General features: G+C 24.9%; 2 protein-coding genes across 3 annotated transcripts in view; one reads left to right on the forward strand and one right to left on the reverse strand.

The window, feature by feature from the left end:
* The first annotated feature begins 1663 nt into the window (after nucleotides 1-1663).
* Nucleotides 1664-21123, forward strand: part of LOC113550516 (2,3-bisphosphoglycerate-dependent phosphoglycerate mutase-like) — a 37684-nt gene continuing 18224 nt past the window's right edge. The window contains exon 1 of one of the 2 annotated variants that reach the window (XM_026952398.1): nucleotides 1664-1795. In XM_026952398.1, coding sequence (XP_026808199.1) covers nucleotides 1768-1795 — 28 coding nt within the window. In that variant the 5' untranslated portion in view covers nucleotides 1664-1767. Of the gene's footprint in view, nucleotides 1796-20473; nucleotides 20614-21123 lie in introns of those variants that run through there. The other variant, XM_026952403.1, reaches the window with a different exon arrangement.
* On the reverse strand, nucleotides 8709-16459 carry LOC113550517. The gene is made up of 3 exons (XM_026952405.1): nucleotides 16173-16459; nucleotides 11848-12295; nucleotides 8709-9060 (listed from the first exon to the last, which is right to left on the reverse strand). Exons 2-3 carry the CDS (start codon nucleotides 12247-12249, stop codon nucleotides 8908-8910), a joined length of 555 nt encoding a protein of 184 aa, XP_026808206.1. The 5' UTR covers nucleotides 12250-12295; nucleotides 16173-16459; the 3' UTR covers nucleotides 8709-8907.

Genomic DNA, 21123 nt, shown 5'->3' on the forward strand with positions numbered 1-21123 from the left:
TTTTTTATTTTTAATACGTCAAATACCTACTGTTGGTATTCGCGTCATTCACGGAATTTTTGTTGTTGTATTAGATGACATTTATGAGACTATGAGAGACAGAGGCCTATTTGAGTATTGGTTACACACTGTGATATTATTTTTCTTGAAGTTATGTTTGAAACATAAAGAAAGCAAGTAATTATTTTTGTTACCTACTAATAGAATTCTGTATAACTTAGATTTTATAAATTAATTAAGTATTTTATTACATCATGGAATTCTAAAATTCATAGGCATATTGCTAAACAAAACGCTATTTTCATACTTCAACAAAAAAAGGAATTAAAACGTTGGTAAACAATATATTATATTCTTTTAATAATGGTCATATTTAAAATTAATATTTAAATCTAATATTTATTAAATTATAAATTATAACAATTATAATAGAGGTATCGTAATAATGTCTACAAGCATACATTTTTTTGAAAGATCAAAAATCTTCCATAATATTTCTCTCAAAAAACGAAATTAATGTTGTTCGCATATAAATAAAGTGCTCAGTTAAAAATATCTTAAAATTATCCGAGAGTGGTAACGTAAATTTGGGAATTGATACCATTAAAAACAACCCGGTAAAAAAGGTCGTTAGTTAATTCCTCTAGAAAATTGTCTGTTAAAATTATATTGCGAAATTTACATAAGCTATAATTATTAATTGTAGACTTTTATATTGCAATTAAATGTACAGTAAAAATAAATCTAATTAGTATTATGATCATAATACATTATCACCAATATATTTTTATTAAAAATCTATTATTACACTTTACTGATAATCTAAGTTGTCAGGTAGATTTTAAATGTACCCAAAATTGACCTGTAAGTGGTCGGCAGTAGAGTTTACACTCGCCAGTTTGGCGGCCATTACAGTTTTTCTATTACCTGCAGGACTAGTCTTTTAATTGTTATAGTCTCGATAGTTGCAGTTATCCATAATAAGCCATAGTGTAAGATATATGAAAATATTCTTAATAATCTATAAATAATTATATTCTGTTCTTTCCTCTTAAAAAAATTTATTTTTTTTTATCATAAATAATACTAAAAAAATAAATTCTAAAACTAGATAGGTAAATTGTGGTTTTATTTTTCACATTATTTTGGATAGAAAGTGGAGGGATGAAAATGTAAACTAAAATAGTAGTGGGATGGTATCCCCCCGTACTTCGTCAACCGCATATACTTGTATACTGTAGTCTTCATTATTACATTGTTGCCATTGAATGAATAAAAATATAAAATATGACTAACAACGATAGCGTTAAATTCATGTTTCCCGAAATTGGTTTCACAAATAATAATAATAATAATAATAATAATAATAAATCTTTCTGAAAACCGTACGAAAGAGCAATACAAGAATAATATAGTTCTTGAATATACCTACACCTAATATTACATCTTCAATTGTATAAGAGGGTTCAAATCCATCGCATTTATCAGGAATTCTACCGATCTGGCAACGCTGGAATGCCTGGAACTTATATTACATAATGACAATAGGCCGGGGACGAGTTGTTGCAGCCACCTGCCAAGTGTGATTACTGGCCGCCGTGCTCTTGGTCCTCGACAATCACGGCTATATCGACAACGGATGACGACTATTATCGTTATAGATAGGTACTCCTGTGGGTGTGCGGTGCTCTAGACGAAAACGCCCGTCATTTTGAAGACTCGTCCGGCAACGATTACATCAACGCCCCTTTCGTGAAATCCACTACGATGGCTGCCCAGTTGAGTGCACACGCAGGTCGGTTAATCTATAATATAATACACATCATAGAGTAATCTATAATATTAAACCTATAGGCACGATTATTAGTTTTACCAAAATATAGTCAAGCGACTCAAATGCTATCTGCTCATATAATATAGTCCCCATGGCGAAGCCATTATGTTCAGTCATCCTATTAATATTATTATTTAATAGACAAGGCTGAATAACTATTTATTTTGAGTGGCTTGAGCCTTGAATTTATTTTTTACAAACTAAATCATTATAAATTATATAAATACAATAATTTGTATTAGAAAAATAATAACTGCCACGGCTAAAATGCATTTTTTTATTATTAATAATATAAAGGTAATAATTTGTGCATTCATTATAAATACTGTTTTATGAGAGCTATAAAACATCTGAAAACAAATAAAACAGTAACAAAAATTTATGAATTTGATACTGTTTTAGTGTTTTATTAATTAATTAATTATTTTAGTCTAATAATGGCTACTGGTGGCTAAATTATTCAGTATTTACGTACATTAAAAAAATTGAATTAATTGAATATCTTATTATTATTTTTACGAACATTAAAAATGTAAGTGCTATGAGTGTCTCGTATAAATTATGAATACGGTGTAAGTTTGGAGCAAAAAATGTAATGTTTGTTAAGGGTGTAAAACTTAGACTCATCAATGGTAATATATAAATAATATAGAAACAATTTTGGACTGTTTATAACACTACTCTTTTATACTAAATCTGATTAAGTATTGTTGATTTTAACGCATTATTTTGCATCTATTTAAAACGGAATGGGTTATCGGCAAATGAGTTCAGTATAGCAGTTCACTAGTTCACTGTTATGCGGATGTTTCAAAAGAACGTCTTACATCTTTTATCCATCATTTTTACCGTCCAATTTATTTTTTGGCGCCATTATTAATGAACGAAATCATAGACATAATATATTGAATTATGCTTATTAATAGTTAATATATAGGTATTATGTCTGTGGACGTAATGTTGTATTGCAATGGAAATAGTATTACAAATTTTTGGATTCAAATTTTACAATCATTATTTTAAAATCTTTGAGTTATTTATGATTTTACGATGAAATTTTATCAACATTTATCTATTTCTTATATATAGCATTAAGTGGACGGTTGTTGGGGTAGCGTTATAATATTGTTAGGTGCAGGTAGGTAAACACAGACGTCATGGTGAGCGGATGCTATACTATAATATATATCAATGTGTTTAAATATTTTGTTACAATGATTGTCCAAGAGGGGAAATTATATTTAAGCGACGTATCGGTTTTATGTTTACATTTCACTGCCGTTTCCGGTCTACATTTTCTGTTCTATGCCACAAAAATTTTTAGAAAAAAAAAATATTCATTCTAATTCCAGCAGTGCTTATTCCGATCTTTAATCTAAAAAATATTTTTAGTCTTCATAACACTAAACGAAGGAACAAGCAAGCCATATTATTTGTTTTCTTGATTTGCATATTGTCATTTACGAATAATGATATTGTAATCGTATGAACACCATAAGTCCGTTGGCATATGAATTCAGTTTACAACACCGTCGTTACAAAGGTATAAACAGCATTGATCAAGTATTTGGTGGGGATTTAGTGGGTGTGGCTCTGAGGCGGGGATGCCCGACGACGATTACCTTTTTATCCGAAACGGAATAGGTATAATAAAAATATTTTCTTATAACCGAATTGCCCCACAGCATGTGAAAACGAGTGTTATTATTCTTTAAAGCCACGTATAAGAACATTGTTGATATATTGCATCATATATAGTTAAAATATTCAATACGATATTATAATATATTTATAATATAGTTTCTTCCTTTAATAGAAATTCCTTAGGTAGATCTTAAACCGGCGTTGGATATTCCATGATAAATGGATACAATATATTAGTGTTATTGTTTATTACCGAAGTTCGTATTCGATATGAATATTCTTACTTAGTGTAATTATTATATTCTGTACGCAGATAATAACTAACTTAGTCCAAATTAGTGCGTAATTCTAATGATTGAAATAACTATTCAGTTTTGCACAACCTGAACATTTTGTATTATTTTAAAAATTTAATTATATTTTTTTATTAATTATTTATTGTTATTATAAAAGAAAAAACTATGTGTTATTTAAATATAGGTAAATTGGTCGGTGTTTTTGTTAAAAATTGACGTAAAATTCGGCCACAAAACTACCAATATCTATATTTTTAAGTAATGATATAGAAGTGGTTCATTTGTTGTTAATTTATCATCATCGGAAATTTGTAATTAGAATGATTAAGTCTATTTGTGGGTGCATTTAAAAATAATGCAAGAAACAATTACATATTTATTTCTGTACAACAATAATTACAACGGCATTTGGTATATAATACATATTTATATATTTGAGAAATTAATGCTTGTTTTTAAAGTTACGGAACTATGATACAAGATTTTTTAAGGCTTTAATCAATAATGAGGTTAAAACTCAAAGTTAATACAGAAATATGCATCCTAGAGTCTAGACTTCAACACGCATTAGACTTTCGTGCAATTATTATAAAGAAGTTAATCTTAAAAACGAGTAGGTGAAAAATTTTGCTTAAATGTATATACAATATACATATTATATTTTTATTTAAATATCTCAATTAAAATGCAACGAACCTTTAAATGAGCAACGTAAATTATCTATATTAGCATAATAAAAAAACATGCATTTTACTTATCTAAATAAAGAATTTCATTCAATGTTTTACAATTTTTTCATGATTACAGACGTATCTAATAATTCTAAATAGACTAAGCTAACTGCTTTTATCAAAGATTTTATAGTTGTTGTAGACACATCAAATATTCAAATGATAATGAAAATTATGTATAGGCACTTATGGTTATAATTTTCTGTAAGATAACGTTGCATTTACTGTAAAATACTAACGTTTATCAAGGTACCTATATTATATTTAAACTTTAGTATAAAATATAATCCACTGTTATCATATTAAGTTAAATGAAATATATTGTTGTATTTATGTATTATTATATTTCAAATATTTTATAACATATTGAACATATTTTGTTTATCAATTTATTGTAGAATGTAAAATGATTGAAAGGTTAATTAGTAAATTAAAAATTTAACAAAGTCAATCTGCTTTTAAAATAATATTAAATTGCTGCATATCTTAGCCCCGTATAGCATATATGTCTTAAATGTGTGTATAACAAAGTCTATAACTTCATTTAATTATAAGCTTTTATATTTGTCATGTTTGAATTATTATATATTTTAATATACTTTTTTAAATTGAATTAATAAAAAAAAATTAAAATAAGAAACAAATTAATAAATTATAATATTTATAGTTAACAAACTTTATCAATAATACTTGATAACTAGAATATGTTACATTATAACAGAAAATCATCTTCATGATATTAATTTTAAATACTAAATGGCTGTCAACAATGTCAAGATTTTTATTTTATTTAAATATGAAATCATACCTGTATTTCAATAATTTGTTTGTATTAGTTCAATTTGTAAACCTTCTATTATAATTTTATACCTACATATATCATATTTATAATTGATGTGTTTTTCAATGTATCATAATTCATAATATTACAAACGTAATCTTTACTCTTAATATTCGTACAACAGAATAAAACTATCATTATTATCATGATCTTAAATAAATAGTTGATTAATTAAAATAACAAAGTTTAAATAAATATTACATGGTCCTCTTTTAATAACCATAATAATATGCAACTATAATTATGATTAATAATTATAAATTTTACCTAGGTATATAAATTATGTTTATTATGGATATAAATATAAAATATTTAAAAGCATAATTAGACTTTTGCATAGGAAGTGTAATAGCAATTAGTAGTATTACACCACACACATCTGTATTTTCTGTATAATAATATAATGTTTATGACAGTTTATGTATGACGTATGTATATTATGAGTCTATGAAGCAATGCCAAATTCATTACCTAACTAATGAGTATACCTATACCTATATGGCTAATGGCTATATAGGTACATGTAACTTTGCTAACATATTTTAGTATAACTATTATATTTTTGTAATAATAGATAAAAAAAAACCACTAGATACATACAATAATACAATATATATAATACATATTATACGATATAATATATGGTCATAAAAGAACACTTTATATTAAAGAAAATTAACAACAAACAGTTGTAAGTTATAAATATATTTAGATTTCCTATACCAGTTTTTATAAAAAATTTTATTTAATTTTTTGTAGCATACATTTTAAAAACTATCAATTTAAAGATATTTAAAATTTTCGCTTATAGTATTTATATTGACATGATGGTATAATTTTCAAAATATTTTGGATTTTATTAAGCTATTTATATAGACATTTTAAATGTTTGTGATTTTTTTTTTCATTTTATATAGATGATACTTTTGATTTCATAACCAAAATACATTAAAATGTAATACAAGGTTTTCATAAAACTACAGTAGATTCTTGTTATGTCGAATCTCAAGGGGAACAAGAAAAAAATCGAGGTATTGAAAAATTTGAGACATCGAGTTTTTATTAATTTTAATATAAAAATAATAAAATATTTAATAAACTAATTTGACAAAAAATTCTGTCATTAAAGTTTGTTTTTTATTACTTTTGCCTTCCACGATATCTTCCGAGTCGGATAATGTAGAAAAAGTGCCATATTCCATACTTGTATAATACAGGTAGTCTAAACAAAATGTTTTAATGTTTTTAAAACGTGTTTAGCTTGTTGAATTGTAACCACAGTGATTTCTTTCTTAATTTGTGGTTCGTCTTAATTTTCGCTGGGATTTTCGATAGTTTCTAATACAATTTTTTTATTTGTTCATTTTCTTAGCGTAATATAAATATTGTTTTAGTGTTTAAAATAACGAAAAGCGTTTGATTTTTTATCGAATTATGAAGAATAAAATGTTTTTGAGTGTTATAGTTTTGAGGGGATTTAAATGTAGTTTAAAATAAGGAAAAATCTGAGACATTGACATATTAAAAATCTGCTGTATTTCAATTTTTATAAGAGTCTGAAGTTTAAATTTTTACTAATATCATCAAAATCATAAATTCACGAATATTTGAAAAATATTTTGTGGTTAAGAATGTATAGTTTTCAATTTTAATACTTTTTTAAAATTTAGTAGAATTTGTCAATGAAATACTCTCAGAACCTACTATATATTAGATGTGAATTCACTGGTTTTTTTTTAAATTTGATTCGTATTTATAGGTTGTAAATTAAAAACCAGTAAATACTAATTAAATCAGTAGGCAATGACCTATTGGTATTCCATTTACTTATTATCCAGCTTGCATTTTTTTGTACTTTGTTTCTATAATTATTCGTTAAATTTTATAATTAAAACATGTGAGCTTGGATACATATTATACTTAGTTTTTTAAGTTATGAGGATTTATTATTTTTTATATACTTAATGTTATATTTTAGATACTAATATACTATTAATAATATTATATGTGCATCTACTTTTAACATCTAAGTATACGTCCATGAATTTGGATGATTTATTTCAAATAATATTTATATAAATAATACGTACTTGTATATTTACTACGCCGTATTTTATTTGAATATAATGTAGTTGGAATTTATAATAATGAGTAGTATTATATTTTGTATAATGTTATTCAAAAATCCAAAAAACCGGTCGTTTGTTACACCATACAGTAATATGTATAAACGTTGTATTATAAAATGTTAAAATACGTAGTGTTGTACTATGTCGAACACGATGGTATTATATTTTGAACAAACAATTAAGTATAAGTTGTGAGTTGTGATGTTTTAATCTAGAAATTAATTAATTTGAATTAAGTAATTAAGAATAATTGTTATTGTGTTTGGAAATGTGATTTGGGATTAGAAGTGTTTAATTCTGATTATAATTTTTATTATGAATCAAAACATATCTTTATTGTTTTTAAAAAACATTTTTATCGAAACCATTTTAATAAATGTTGTACTGTTCGGGCTATTCCTAAAAAAAGAAGTCTGATGAGAAATGGAAATTTAAGAATAATAATACTAAAATGAGGAAAGATCTAGTACTTTATACGGACTGTAAAATATACATAAGTTCCACTATTGATATTAGTATAATCTGAATATAACCAACTATTAACATTCTGTGTTTTGATAATAAATAACTGTTGAAAGAAGTAATTTTTTTTTTTACAGCAATTATAAAATATTGAAAATACATAGGATAATAAGTAATTTATAGAAATATACCAAAATCGAGTATTACTTTGTAGACATTGATTATGTAGGCTAATAGATCTTCGCCGCTATAATTGTTTTTCATCGTACTCAATGTTTTATCATTGAACTCAAATTCAACAAATTTATCATATCCATTATGCCATTATGGTTATTTACCCAATGATAAGATAGAGAGTGACTTACTCCGTTTTTATTATTATTATGTTTTTATTGACGTTTTGGTGAACAAATGTGTTTGTATATTCAATTTTAAGGGGTTTTTTTTGGTAGAAAATGTTATCTAGTTTGGTACCCTTGGTAAGTATCTATTTAATATATTATTAAATTTCGATTAAACTTAAGAAAGAATAATCTTTATATAGATATAATCAACTCATTCAATTTTATGCGAAATGTTGCAAAAAAAATTTTTATGTGAGCTGTTACTGATTTTGAAAAAAAGATTAAATTTAACAATATTGCATAAAATATTACAAATTGTAATATAATGTCAAATATCATGTATGGAAAATATAAAATATAATATTAATACATATAAAAAATATATATACAACACTTTTATTTACATTTATTGTATAAATTATAACTATTTTATATATATCTTTTATCTCTTTTAATTAAAAATATTCTCCCGTTTATGTGTTTTAACTTATAAGTTAAGGTTTATACGCTAAATCATACCATGAATAAATAATATTTTTTGGATGACTATCTGTAGATTTAGGCCAATCGATGTAGTGGCAGTGTAAGTATATTGTAGTAGATAATATAATATAAAATTAATTATTTCAAACAAGTTGTTTTTGAATATTATCCATTTCTTTGTGTGGTATATTTTCAGACACCAATGCCATTTCACCATCATTATTAAATACAAATAACGACGAATATCTTGGGGCGCTTTCTACCACGTCTTCGTACTTAGGCGGAGATTCTAATTCCTATATAAACAAAATATATCGTTGGTTAATTTAATTAATTAAAATGTATTTGATATTGACACACATACGATGTAATAGGTATACCTACATTTAACAAAACGCTATTGCTGTGGTTTGTTATAAATTATAATGAAGTAGACTTGTAACATTATTATCTTATCCCTATTGTATATTTGTCGATGTTTTTATGTGAATTGTTTCAAGTATGAATATTTGTCAAAATAAATTGTTTAGTGTATTGTCATTATTTTATAAGAGAGAGCATATATTTTTTCCCATAAAGGCCCTTTATTTTTATTATTAGTACAATGACATCATCAACAATAGCTGGTAACAATTAATCGTAGACTTAGGTACAGTTAAAAACAAATTATATATGAATGCTGATTGTAATTTTTTGATGTACAAATATTAAGCTTTAAAATAGTTAATTTTTAATCCCATAATTATGTTTTGTGATCGAGTTTAGCGACAAACGGGTAAAACTTTTGACCAAGAAATTAAAAAAAAATGTATCTATGAAAAGTTAATAATTTATGATAGGTGATTTATGATCACTGATTTCGACCATGCGTAAGGAATTAATTTTTTTTATAATTTATGAACAATACAGTACAGATAGTGTGTTAAACGTGTAGTTGTGACTTGTGTATACAGCGTGTAAAAAAACGTGATTCAACATACCTATATGTTATATGGGTAGATAAATTGATGTATTTTTTAGTAGAATCAAATTAATACATTTAAAAAAAACATGTAAGGGTATATTATTATTTTTGTATTATTATGTATAAAAAAGTCTTATAAATACCCAGCCTTTCATAATATTCTAAACCTACTTAGAAAACGATAAAATATGTTCAATTAGATTAATATACTTGATATTTCTGGTATCTTACTGTATCAATTCGTGGCTAATCATAAGATCTATAATCTATATACTATTATCAAAATCTGCTTTAAAGCATTTCAACAATACATAATTTTATATATTATACATCCAATCGTTAATTTAATTCAAAACATTCGATGAATATAAGTAATAGATACTTTTTATATGACGTAAGAAATATAAAATAATTTATAATATTTAAGAAATTTATCTTGTCTAGCAGTTTCAGTCGCCTCAAATCATTATTATTTTCAACTTTTCAAGGCGTTTTTACCAGAGTAAATAATAAGAAATTATTTCAACTTTTTTTCAAATATTTTAATAATGTATAATAAAATATAAATTATCATATTAATGTAATAAAAAAACTAGTTGGATATACACGGGGGTAAATAAATGACATAAGTATCGTATTAGTTTCGGAACATGATTAATTGGTCAGAAATTGTAATTACTCTGTTAACGATGAACCATAAATAGAACAAATGCGTTTCGATTACAATAATTATTACTGCTGGCAGATAATACCATATGATTATAATTTATAATAAAACAACATGTATCTATACAGTATACAGTAAACTTAATTTCTAATACCAGTTATACTTAATCAATGGTAATACAATATACAGCGCAGGAAAGCAATTATAGCTCTGCCATTATATTTTTAGCCTTTAATAATGACTTGACCTATCTAAGTATAGAGTGTGTCGAGTATTGAAAACTCTACAAACAAAGTGCAGAATGTGCTTTTGATGCACCTGATCACGTTTAATTTAAATGCATGGTTGCAGTAACTACGAGTACCTATAATAACGACGTGGAAATTATATTAAATTGATTGAGCTTCAAAACTTAAAACATTACCATAAACATATTTTAATACAATTATAAATAAAAACAATGTACCTAAAATGAGAATAATAACTATAATATTATTTTACTGGAACATTTTATAAAAAATATAAATATAGGTAATTATTTTCTAATGATTTCAATTTCGAACAATATGAATACAAATAAAATGTAAAATCCGTTTTCATTATAATAATTAATTTTTGTTTGACTTTGACTACAAAGGCTATTAGTTATTTTCATGGATGTTTTATGTAAATCTAAAATATAATTTGTTTAAAATATTGTTTATATGTCTACGCTTTCTTATAAGTTTATCATTACTGGTTTTTAGTATTTTTAATTAAGTAAATTATAAATATATTAGTATAAAGAAAATATGAATAAGCACATATTTCTTAGTTAATAAAAAATCATTTTAGTTTAAAAAATTCAATTTCTGTAGCTATTTATTTGCCCGTGTAGGATTCTTAAAATATGAACGTGTATATATATATATATATATATATATATATATATATATATATATATAGAGAGAGAGAGAGAGAGAGAGAGAGATTCTATAATTTGAAAAGTTTCATATCGTACTCAAGGAACTTTAATTAGAATGATGTGGACATTTAATTATAATTTACGAGTATATTATATCGAACTTTTTAGCTAACTCCTTAGCTCTACCGTATGCTGTTGCTTGGCTTGTTGAGGGAAGTAATAAAGTTATGAATTATTGCATAATTTTTTTTTGTCTATTATTATATATTTATAAGTCATCTTAAACAGTATGACTCTATCTATAATACATATTATGGAAATTATTTACAAGCAAATGCATATTATATAAATGTTATAATAATAATAAACCAAAAAATTAATGCGTTCAATTACCTACAATGATATCAAGATGTCTCTTTTTAAGGGAAGAAGAACCGAAAAAATCTCAGCACCCGAAACTCTTAAACGCAGTCAACCCACCCTAATCCACAGAACGCCTATTTAACAAAGTTTTCGTTTGGTTTTTCGTTTTAACGCACGATGCTTACCGTGTCCAGTATCCTTTTCTTGCGTTTCTCGATCATTTTCATCACCATGATCGTAGGGCTGATGATTAACATGATCACTGCGATCGCGATCATCACTACGCCCGCCACCACGGCAGGCGCACCGTTTTCGCCAAACGACTTTTCCGTCACTACCAACGTCCCATGCTGATGGTGGTCAGAGTCCGTAGCTGCGGTCGATGTCGCGTTGCTGTCGCCAAATATTGTGTCCGGACCGCCGTAAGGTTTGTTGCCGTCGTACGACGATGGCGACGGCGGCTGCTGCGATGCTGCATTCACCTGATTCAAGCCCCTCCGTAACAACATCGCACTGACCGTACACCAAGCGATCACTTGCGACACCATGACCAAGTACTTGGCCAACGCGTTGCCGTTGATCGGCATCACGCTCGTTCTTCGTTTTCCCCGTAAATGTAGCTGTCCATCGTTTCTGCAATTTATTATTTTTCAATAATTTTGTAAATTGAAGTCTTCAATTAACACTCATCAGTCAACCGTTCTTTGTACATATACCTATTTGTATTTGTATATTTTAAATTATTTTATTCATGTTAAACCATACTACAAAGTTTTTGTACTATAACAACACTGTTCACACAAATAAAGTCCAAAGTTTCTGTGTATTTATTTGTTATAACTAGGGAACGGATTTATATGAAAAATGCATTTTTTTCTGAATGTTGCAATGTTTTCGAAAAATACATTGCTTTCCAAAGTTAATTTCATATATCAAGAAATTAAAAAATGTAACTTCTATTTTGCATTTTCTGACATTTTTAGTGAATTTTATGTTTTTTTGATTCATTTTTATACGGGAATCGATAAAATTCGATAAAAATTAACACCGCTTGATTATACAGTGCTATTATGAAACACAAGGTAAAAATATAACCATTGATTATTAATGCTAAATATTATTTATAATCGATGGTATAACGTGTGAATGTATCTATATCTAAATTGTATATTCATTTTTTGGAAATAATTTAGAGTAAAAACAAGATAGAAGAACTAAAAGATGATGAAAATGATACAAGTAATTAATACCTAAGAATAAAAATTTATTTAATTAAAAACATTTTTTAATGTTAAAAATAATTTTAAGAGCATTTAAAAAAAATTCTGTTATGAGTGTATTATATCGTTGTTTTTTAAAACATTTAAATCCGTTTTCTAGTTATTAAATTAAATTTTTTTTTATATCGATTGATATAGCTTATAATGCAAGTTAATACGTTTTTTTACCATTATAAAATCCTGCCCCTGTCATTCCCTTCAGTTTATTATAGCTTACTATATGATTTAAATTTTGAAATTTACTATAAACTTTAATACTTTAATTCAATCATCAATAGTATATAAACTATTAAGTTACAAATATTGTATTAGTATTATTAGTATTTTAAGACGTATTTGTATAACCTCTGGCATAGGTGTATTAATTATTTTACAGGGAGAGAGTCGATATCATTAAACTTAAAACGTCAATTTGCATTGATCATATGACAGGTGCCCAGTAAGATATGTATATCCACTATATCAATTTAAAAATAATAAAAATAATTTGTATTATTAGATCTTGAGAAAATGTGTTCTAGACTTTTAAAACATTTATGGATAACATTTTCAATTCCCGTTAACGAGTAGATAACAATAAGACACAATCATATCAAAATAATTAAAATCGTACAATTGATTAAATTTAGTAGGTATTATTAAATTAATATTAATTTAATATTTTTTAACGTTTGGCAATATTATATCCAAATATTTGCTATTTAGTGAAATCGAACGATTAATACTTGGAGACCAAAGTTGTTTCTGAGTATTTACATTCGATAAATCATTACAATTTAAAATTACAATTAAAGTAATACAAGTTTTTTAGGAAGGTTTTAAAGAAGTAATAATTGTGTATTTTTATTAGTATCCATATTACACACATATCTGGCTAATTTTGGTAAAATATTACCGTAATATAATTTATAGTATAGTACTCGAGGAAAAATTCCATTGTGGGGCTTATAAACTGTATAGATTTTTGAATAATTATTTTAATGCCTACTTTAATATTTTATAGTGTCATATAAAATATATTTTTTTCTTTATCAGCCCCGTTTAGAATAGCAATCAAATATATTTTGTCAGTGTAGTATTCAATACTTGTAGATAGTTTTTTTCAACAAATGTTCTTTTGGAACAAATTTAATATTCCCATTTTATTTTTATTAGGAGAGTGGTATTCAATGAAGGCCCTTTTCCCATAAATACACCAGAGAGTATAGACCCTCTACAAGATTATATAATAGGGAGATATTTCCTAGTATCATAATAATATAATGATTACTGATCGGGCATGATGGTTGTCATTAGTTTTCGATTGAACGTTTCTATTCATATCATAGCGTTACATGGTTTCCTGCTTTCTTGGTCTCGATGCTTTCTTATCAGTACAATACTAGTCTGTACAACGACCGTGGAAGCCGTGATTGACATTATAATATAATAATATTATTCTAGATTGTAATCGCCACAACAGAGAGTGGCTTTGAAATCCGAATCACGTGTGTGGTTTGTTTGTAAAATGTACGATTGTGTCCTTGACTTTTTATACCGCGCGGACGCGCATTGCGCAGTCACGATTCGCGAGGAACAACAACAAAATAATAAACAATAGGTATCTACAACTAATAATAAAAATAAAAATAAATCGCATTATAATAAATAATAAACCTCAAATTTCAATTGACATTACCATCATGCCTTATTTAAGATGATGACCTCGCGGACTAGCACCTTCACGTTACTTCTTCTAACAGAATACTTATTTATAAATTCTCCTGGTGGTCAAATGGATCGCGTCATTATACCTTGTGAGTTTATGGTTTATAGTTTATACCATACAGTAATTCAATATAATAAAGCCACAGTGACATTTTATCAGTAACGAGTTAACGACATTAATACACTAACGACGACGTAATGCATTCACTACATTATCATTTATGATTTATCATACAAAATATGCATGTACAGTCAACGTAAACGTAAAATATAACAACTCAAAATTTTACAATCATACCATTTTGGTTTCTAGATTTTGTCACTTTTTGGTAATTTGTCAAAAGTTATGAATACAATTTTGATTGTCTTTTTGATTGAATCCGTTTAATGTTATGTATAAACTCTAAACATATTTTTACAGTAGTTAAACGTAATTAACTTTTAGATATCTAATTTCCAATGGTAATATGTATAATATATTTTTTGATTATTTAATTATAAATTGTACACAAATTTCTCTTAACAAACTATTGGTAAGACTTCAGAACGAAAGGTGTCTTGTATGTTTTTATAGGTCAGTTATACTGGTGTAAATATAATATTAAATTATTTATATTTGTATATAATTATAGTTATGGAATTCAATGTTTGTAATCGCATATTGTTGATACTATAAAGAAATTTTAATGTTTTTAATAGTGATGATTTATATGATGGTATAATTAATTTTTAATGGTAAATGACAAATATATATTGATCTGTGTTTAATAAATTTAGTTTTAATATAAAAAGTGGAATTAGTATTATAATTTAATCAGATTTTTTTTTAATACGTATCTAAATGAAAAAATACAAATTATGCGTATATACTCATATAACTTGACTATTGCATGTCATATTTTAGTAATGAAAAATAAATAATGAATCAAAAAGTTATCAATTTAAAATGAACAATAATTATATATAACTATATAAGAAAGTATAATCATAGTTTTATCCTCATGTTAAGTTAGTATATACTTAAATAAATAGTTTAAGTCATTTTGAATTATAATTAAGCCTATATAATTATTATATAGTTACATACATTTGGGAAATCTTATATACGTTTTTATCAATAAATAATGGTAAGCTAATCTTATAATTTTGAACTTGTCATACATTTTTTTTAATGAAAAATCTAATTTACAGTATTGAAAGAGATTAAATCAATCTTATACTCGTACAGCAGTACAATATAATAAAAATACAAAAATAATAAAATAAAATAATTTTTGATCAATTGTGCTTCTACTCGTCACCATATTATTAACTGATAGTATCATGAATCATTGTATAATAATGTGGCCGATGCTGTTGATTAATTGAAACAATATCTATTTTTGCAGTTCTTTAATTAATGTAGAGTATATTACATCTGACATTCGAACAAATAGTAAACGAGAAGGCAAAATGTCCACAGAAAATAAAAATTTGGAACATAATATATGCGTGATAACTGATAATTATAAATGGATACTTACTATTCAAACTAGGCACATGTAGAAAAGCATTTGATTGTGTGTTTATCATATTATTAAAATAAATTATTGAGTATTTTATTGACATTTATAATTTAAAACGAATTCAATGATATTGTGCACAACCAAGGTTCGGTTTTTGTCACTATTATTATATTATTATGAATACTTTTAATGAAATTACTCAATTAAACTGATCTCTGCATACAATATCCTGACGTCTACTTGAAGAGCATATAACGTAAACTGCGCATAGAAACGTCCATGAGTCACTAAAGCCGGCAATTTAATATTTTAACGTACAACCTTAGTAGTTGTTCCTATATTGTGAGCCACTATTATAGTGTTTATTGTTTTTCCCCCGATGCTGACGAATTGTATACGCAGTGTAGCCTCTATTGATTTCTTAACCGTATATAGATTCTCGGCGATTTTGCTCATACAATTTTCATATAGGACACATCGATCACATATATTTTCATATTAAAAGTATATTGAATCAGTCACTAGGTTTGTATAACATAAAAATAATTTGTGTACATTGTGAAAACAATTTGTATTTTAAATTTTTCAAGGAGGGGAGATGGAATTTTATTAAATAGCACCTAGTAAAGATAAAAATATTTTTTAATTGTATTATAATTATTAAGATGTAAAACTATATCATAATATATAAAGTTAATTCAAGGGGACACATCAAACCCTCATACTTGTAATTCAACTTCATCCTACTGCGTAAATACATAATTGTTCATTGCAGTTCAAACATTTCAATAAAATTTTGTTATTTAATATTTGTATGTTATTATTATCTACACATACACATACAAATATTCAACACTCATCATATTTTAAACATGATACCTATATGATATATAAAATACCTACAAAAAAACAAATTGATTAATTAAATTTTGTTTATGTATAAATTACAGGTTATAGCTAGCTAATTAAATTATAGGAATTATTGCAATATACAACCATATTTGTGATACACTTTTATCCAAAAGTGTATGTATAAAAAAAATATTTTTAGTTAGAATACATTTTAGAATAATATTGAATTTCATATATTTATTTTATAAATATTTAAACTAATAGAGATAAATTAACATTTCAAACTAGTAATATATTTATAACTTTTAAGTATATGCATGTTGATGTTTCAGGGAAAAACTTCATATAACTTTTTTTTTTTTTTGATGTAGAAGTAATTTTTTACTCAAATGGTGTACGTATTGTACTTATGTTCATACAAATTTATCACTTTTATTATACTTAGATATAGATATAGTACATAGTTAAACATTCCGTATTTTCGTCTGACATTTATCAAAACGAAAGATTGTGATACTTAATTAAATTTTTTTTCATTTATCGGTTATTTGGTTTTGTCGTGTTTATTTTACTGATATAAATCCTCTTGACCTCTTAAGTAATGTACCTACGCATTACTTTTAATGCAAGATTAAAACTTCTCTTATTTTAATTATTGTTACTTTTAATCAAATGGTGGATTTTATATATTCCTAGTTTGAATGTTTAACTAATTAAAAATATTACAATAATGTTTTTAAATTACTATCAAAATCTGAGTTTTAGCATAGTGATTTATGGTTTATATAAATTCTAAAACGGTTCAAATCCTTTATAAGATTGTTAGAGACTTTAATATCCTCATGTAGGCATGGTATATAATTTTACTTTAATAAATACATTTTTATTTGAGCATTGCTTGATTTTTAATATCTATTACAATAACATTCATGTTAATTAATGGTTTAAAAAAACTGATTTAAATGTTTTTAAACTATGGATAAGCTATATGCTTAAATATGTTTGTTTAATCGATTCGAATGGTTAATGAATATTGTTAGTGTATGAAAATTATTTAATTGTAATATTATAAAATTTAGATTGCGTTTAAAATAAGGGAGCTAATAATTGTTATACAATACATTTATTTCTACAAATATTTAATCTAAGCATAATAAATTGAAGATAAATAGGAAAATTAATAACTAATTCTATAATATTATATGTATATGACATTGAAAGAGAATTTGGTGTTACTTTGGTTTACCATAACTAAAAATGTACTACTTGTTTTCATTAGATAAAAAATAAACCTGAGATCGTATTGCAATATCATCTTATGTGTATATTATTTTCTACATTTTGACCTAGTTAAAGAAGTTTATTAGTATATTTATCCTATAAAAACACATGAAAGTACGTCAAAAAAATTTTTACATTCCACTGCACGTTTTCCTCAATAGATTTCATTCCAAATCATAGGCTATAAAATATATTATATTATATAATATAGGCAATTATGTGATTTTTTTTTATTTTAAGCTTATCAATGAAAATTTCTGAAATAATTGAGGAATTAAAAGATTTATACATTATGAATAAAAATTAATCAATTTGCAACATTCTTAGATTTATAGATTTAGGTATTCAATTTTATCAAAATTAATATATTATCATAAGAATATTTAGCATTTAACAATATAATATTATTATAACTAATTACATATTAAATGAATATTTATTGCGTACATATGATATTTGATGGTCGCCTTCAACAATAATGTCAAATATAACATATTTTCTAAATAGTAATAAACCAAAGAAATAATAGTATAAATCGATAGTGGTATAAATTATAAAATTGGTGTTACGGTGTAGCTGTCACATAATATATTTATTACAATCCTTGTAGTAAATAATCAAACTCTCGTGTATGGGTAATAGTAAATTTTGTTTATTTTGTACAAATTAAATATATTCCGACTACGGCAGTCAACTGCATACCTAGGAATTTTTACTGGGATAGGATGTTATAAGTAATCATATATTTTAGTGAATTATGGAAGAAAATCCAAAGATACAAATGGAGGGGCTTTATATGGGTTAAATTTGTTAATATAGTAGCTAATAACTATAAACTAAGATATAAATTATAATACTTATAAGTAGGGTTGCCAGATTTTGAAGTTGTCAAATCAGGACATCATAATCTTTTTTTTTTTTAGATAAACCTGAAACATTATAGACTTAGTCATTTAGATAACATATAATGCGATAATCATATAATTATTTTATACTTTATTATTAAATAATACAATATTAACAAACTTAATGATCTGCTGGGACACTGGGGAATTTATTGAGATAAAAACTCACTTGACACTTAAAAAAGATTTTAAAAAAAATGCATACATAATAATTATAATAAGAATGACATAAAATATATTTTTATACAATGAAAATGTCGTTATTACATATATATCATGTATATTATTTAACGAAATCTTTTACTATGTCTAGTGTACAGACGTGCTACAATAATAAAAATAAATATTCTGTCATAAATAAACTCGTAGGTACATATAGTGTTAAATATTTAATATTTATATGTACCTAATTAATTATTACTAATTATTATACTACATAGTGTATAAAATACTGAATATACAATATATATATTATATACATACAATTATATTATTATAGTCTGTAATTTTAAATTTATTATAAATGAACAGTAAGTTATAATATATTTTAAGATTAACTTTTAAATAATATTTTTATTTTTATTTGAATAATATAGATACAGATTACGGTATATTTGACTGGCATTTTTAAAAATTAAAAATATGATTTTGTTAAATGATGTAGTCATGTAGATCAAGTGATAATAACAAATTATATTTATATATGGGCAATAATAACAGTTAAATACTTTTATTAAAATTAATGACTTTTATGATTTGTAAGTTGTAACTCATTCAAATAAAAATAATTGTAATATTTTATCGGTATGTTGAGCATGAAATGCAAATAGATAAAATATACATCTAAGAGTTTGTTTTAGTCTTATGTTTATTGTGTAAAAAATAAAATAAAATGTTAAGGAAAAATATTAAATATATTTTAATACACTTATTATTATTATTACTATTTATTATAATTTTAATTTTGTTTATTTTCGTAATTAAAACATAAAATAGATAATCTCGATAAATCATAAAATTTGTATAATAGTATTGATTATTATTTAAAAAGTTATATTGTATTATAATATCAACATATTTATTGCCAATATTGGCCCCTTAATAGGTAGCTATAGGTAGAACAGTAGTTAAATGTATTGTACGTGATAAAAATTATGATAACGAGAAGTGGACAGGATTTTTGATTGGAAGGGAGAGGCACTCATATCACGTATATATATACTTAGTTCACAAGAAAAATATGTCACATATGTTAATATTTTGTTTAGTAACTTGTAAGGAAATTCTTTATTAAACTAAAATATGTTTGTATGGTAGTTTTTTTCTGACATACGTAGTAAAAATCATTAAGTCTAAAATTAACAGGTATATAGAGAACTATAGTGTCAAGACTTAGCGTGGTTTATCATCCTTCTCTTAAGGTAAAATAATATTTTTTTATTAAAATTATATAATGTTTACAATCATTTAGTTCTATATTATAAAAATAGTAATTTAGTTGAAAAAGAAATAAAGCATAGTCATGTTATAAAATCATGCAGTGACACTACTTTAACTTTTGAAACTTTTAAGGATATTGTAAACTTAGGGTTCAATTGAAAATTTATATAAGTATATTATATTTTAATCTGATTCAAACACAGTCATTGGGCTAAAAACTGAGCATTTCATATTTAATTTTAATATGTTTAATTAAAAAAGATTTTCTAATCCGGAAAATACCTATTTATTATATGACTATTAAATGACTTTTGCTATTTTCTATGTATATAATATAATAGCGAATTTACGTCTAACTAGTATAGACGCGTATTTCTTCACATGACATGTATTTATATGAACTAATTGTTAGATAAAATGTTATCTGATGGAATACCGAAATCTTTATAATATGATACTTCCATATTTATCATTTTTAATGTGATTTATTT

This window comes from Rhopalosiphum maidis, chromosome 1 (genome assembly GCF_003676215.2).
Source record: "Rhopalosiphum maidis isolate BTI-1 chromosome 1, ASM367621v3, whole genome shotgun sequence".
NCBI lineage: Eukaryota > Metazoa > Arthropoda > Insecta > Hemiptera > Aphididae > Rhopalosiphum > Rhopalosiphum maidis.

What these genes read in the sequence shown, in the direction of transcription:
- LOC113550517 (XM_026952405.1), bottom strand. Translation starts at nt 12,249, where the DNA reads ATGCCGATCAACGGCAACGCGTTGGCCAAGTACTTGGTCATGGTGTCG. An exon ending in AGAAAAGGATACTGGACACG is followed by an intron (nt 9,061 to 11,847) that starts GTAAGCATCGTG and finishes TTGTTTATATAG; the next exon opens with GAATTAGAATCTCCGCCTAA.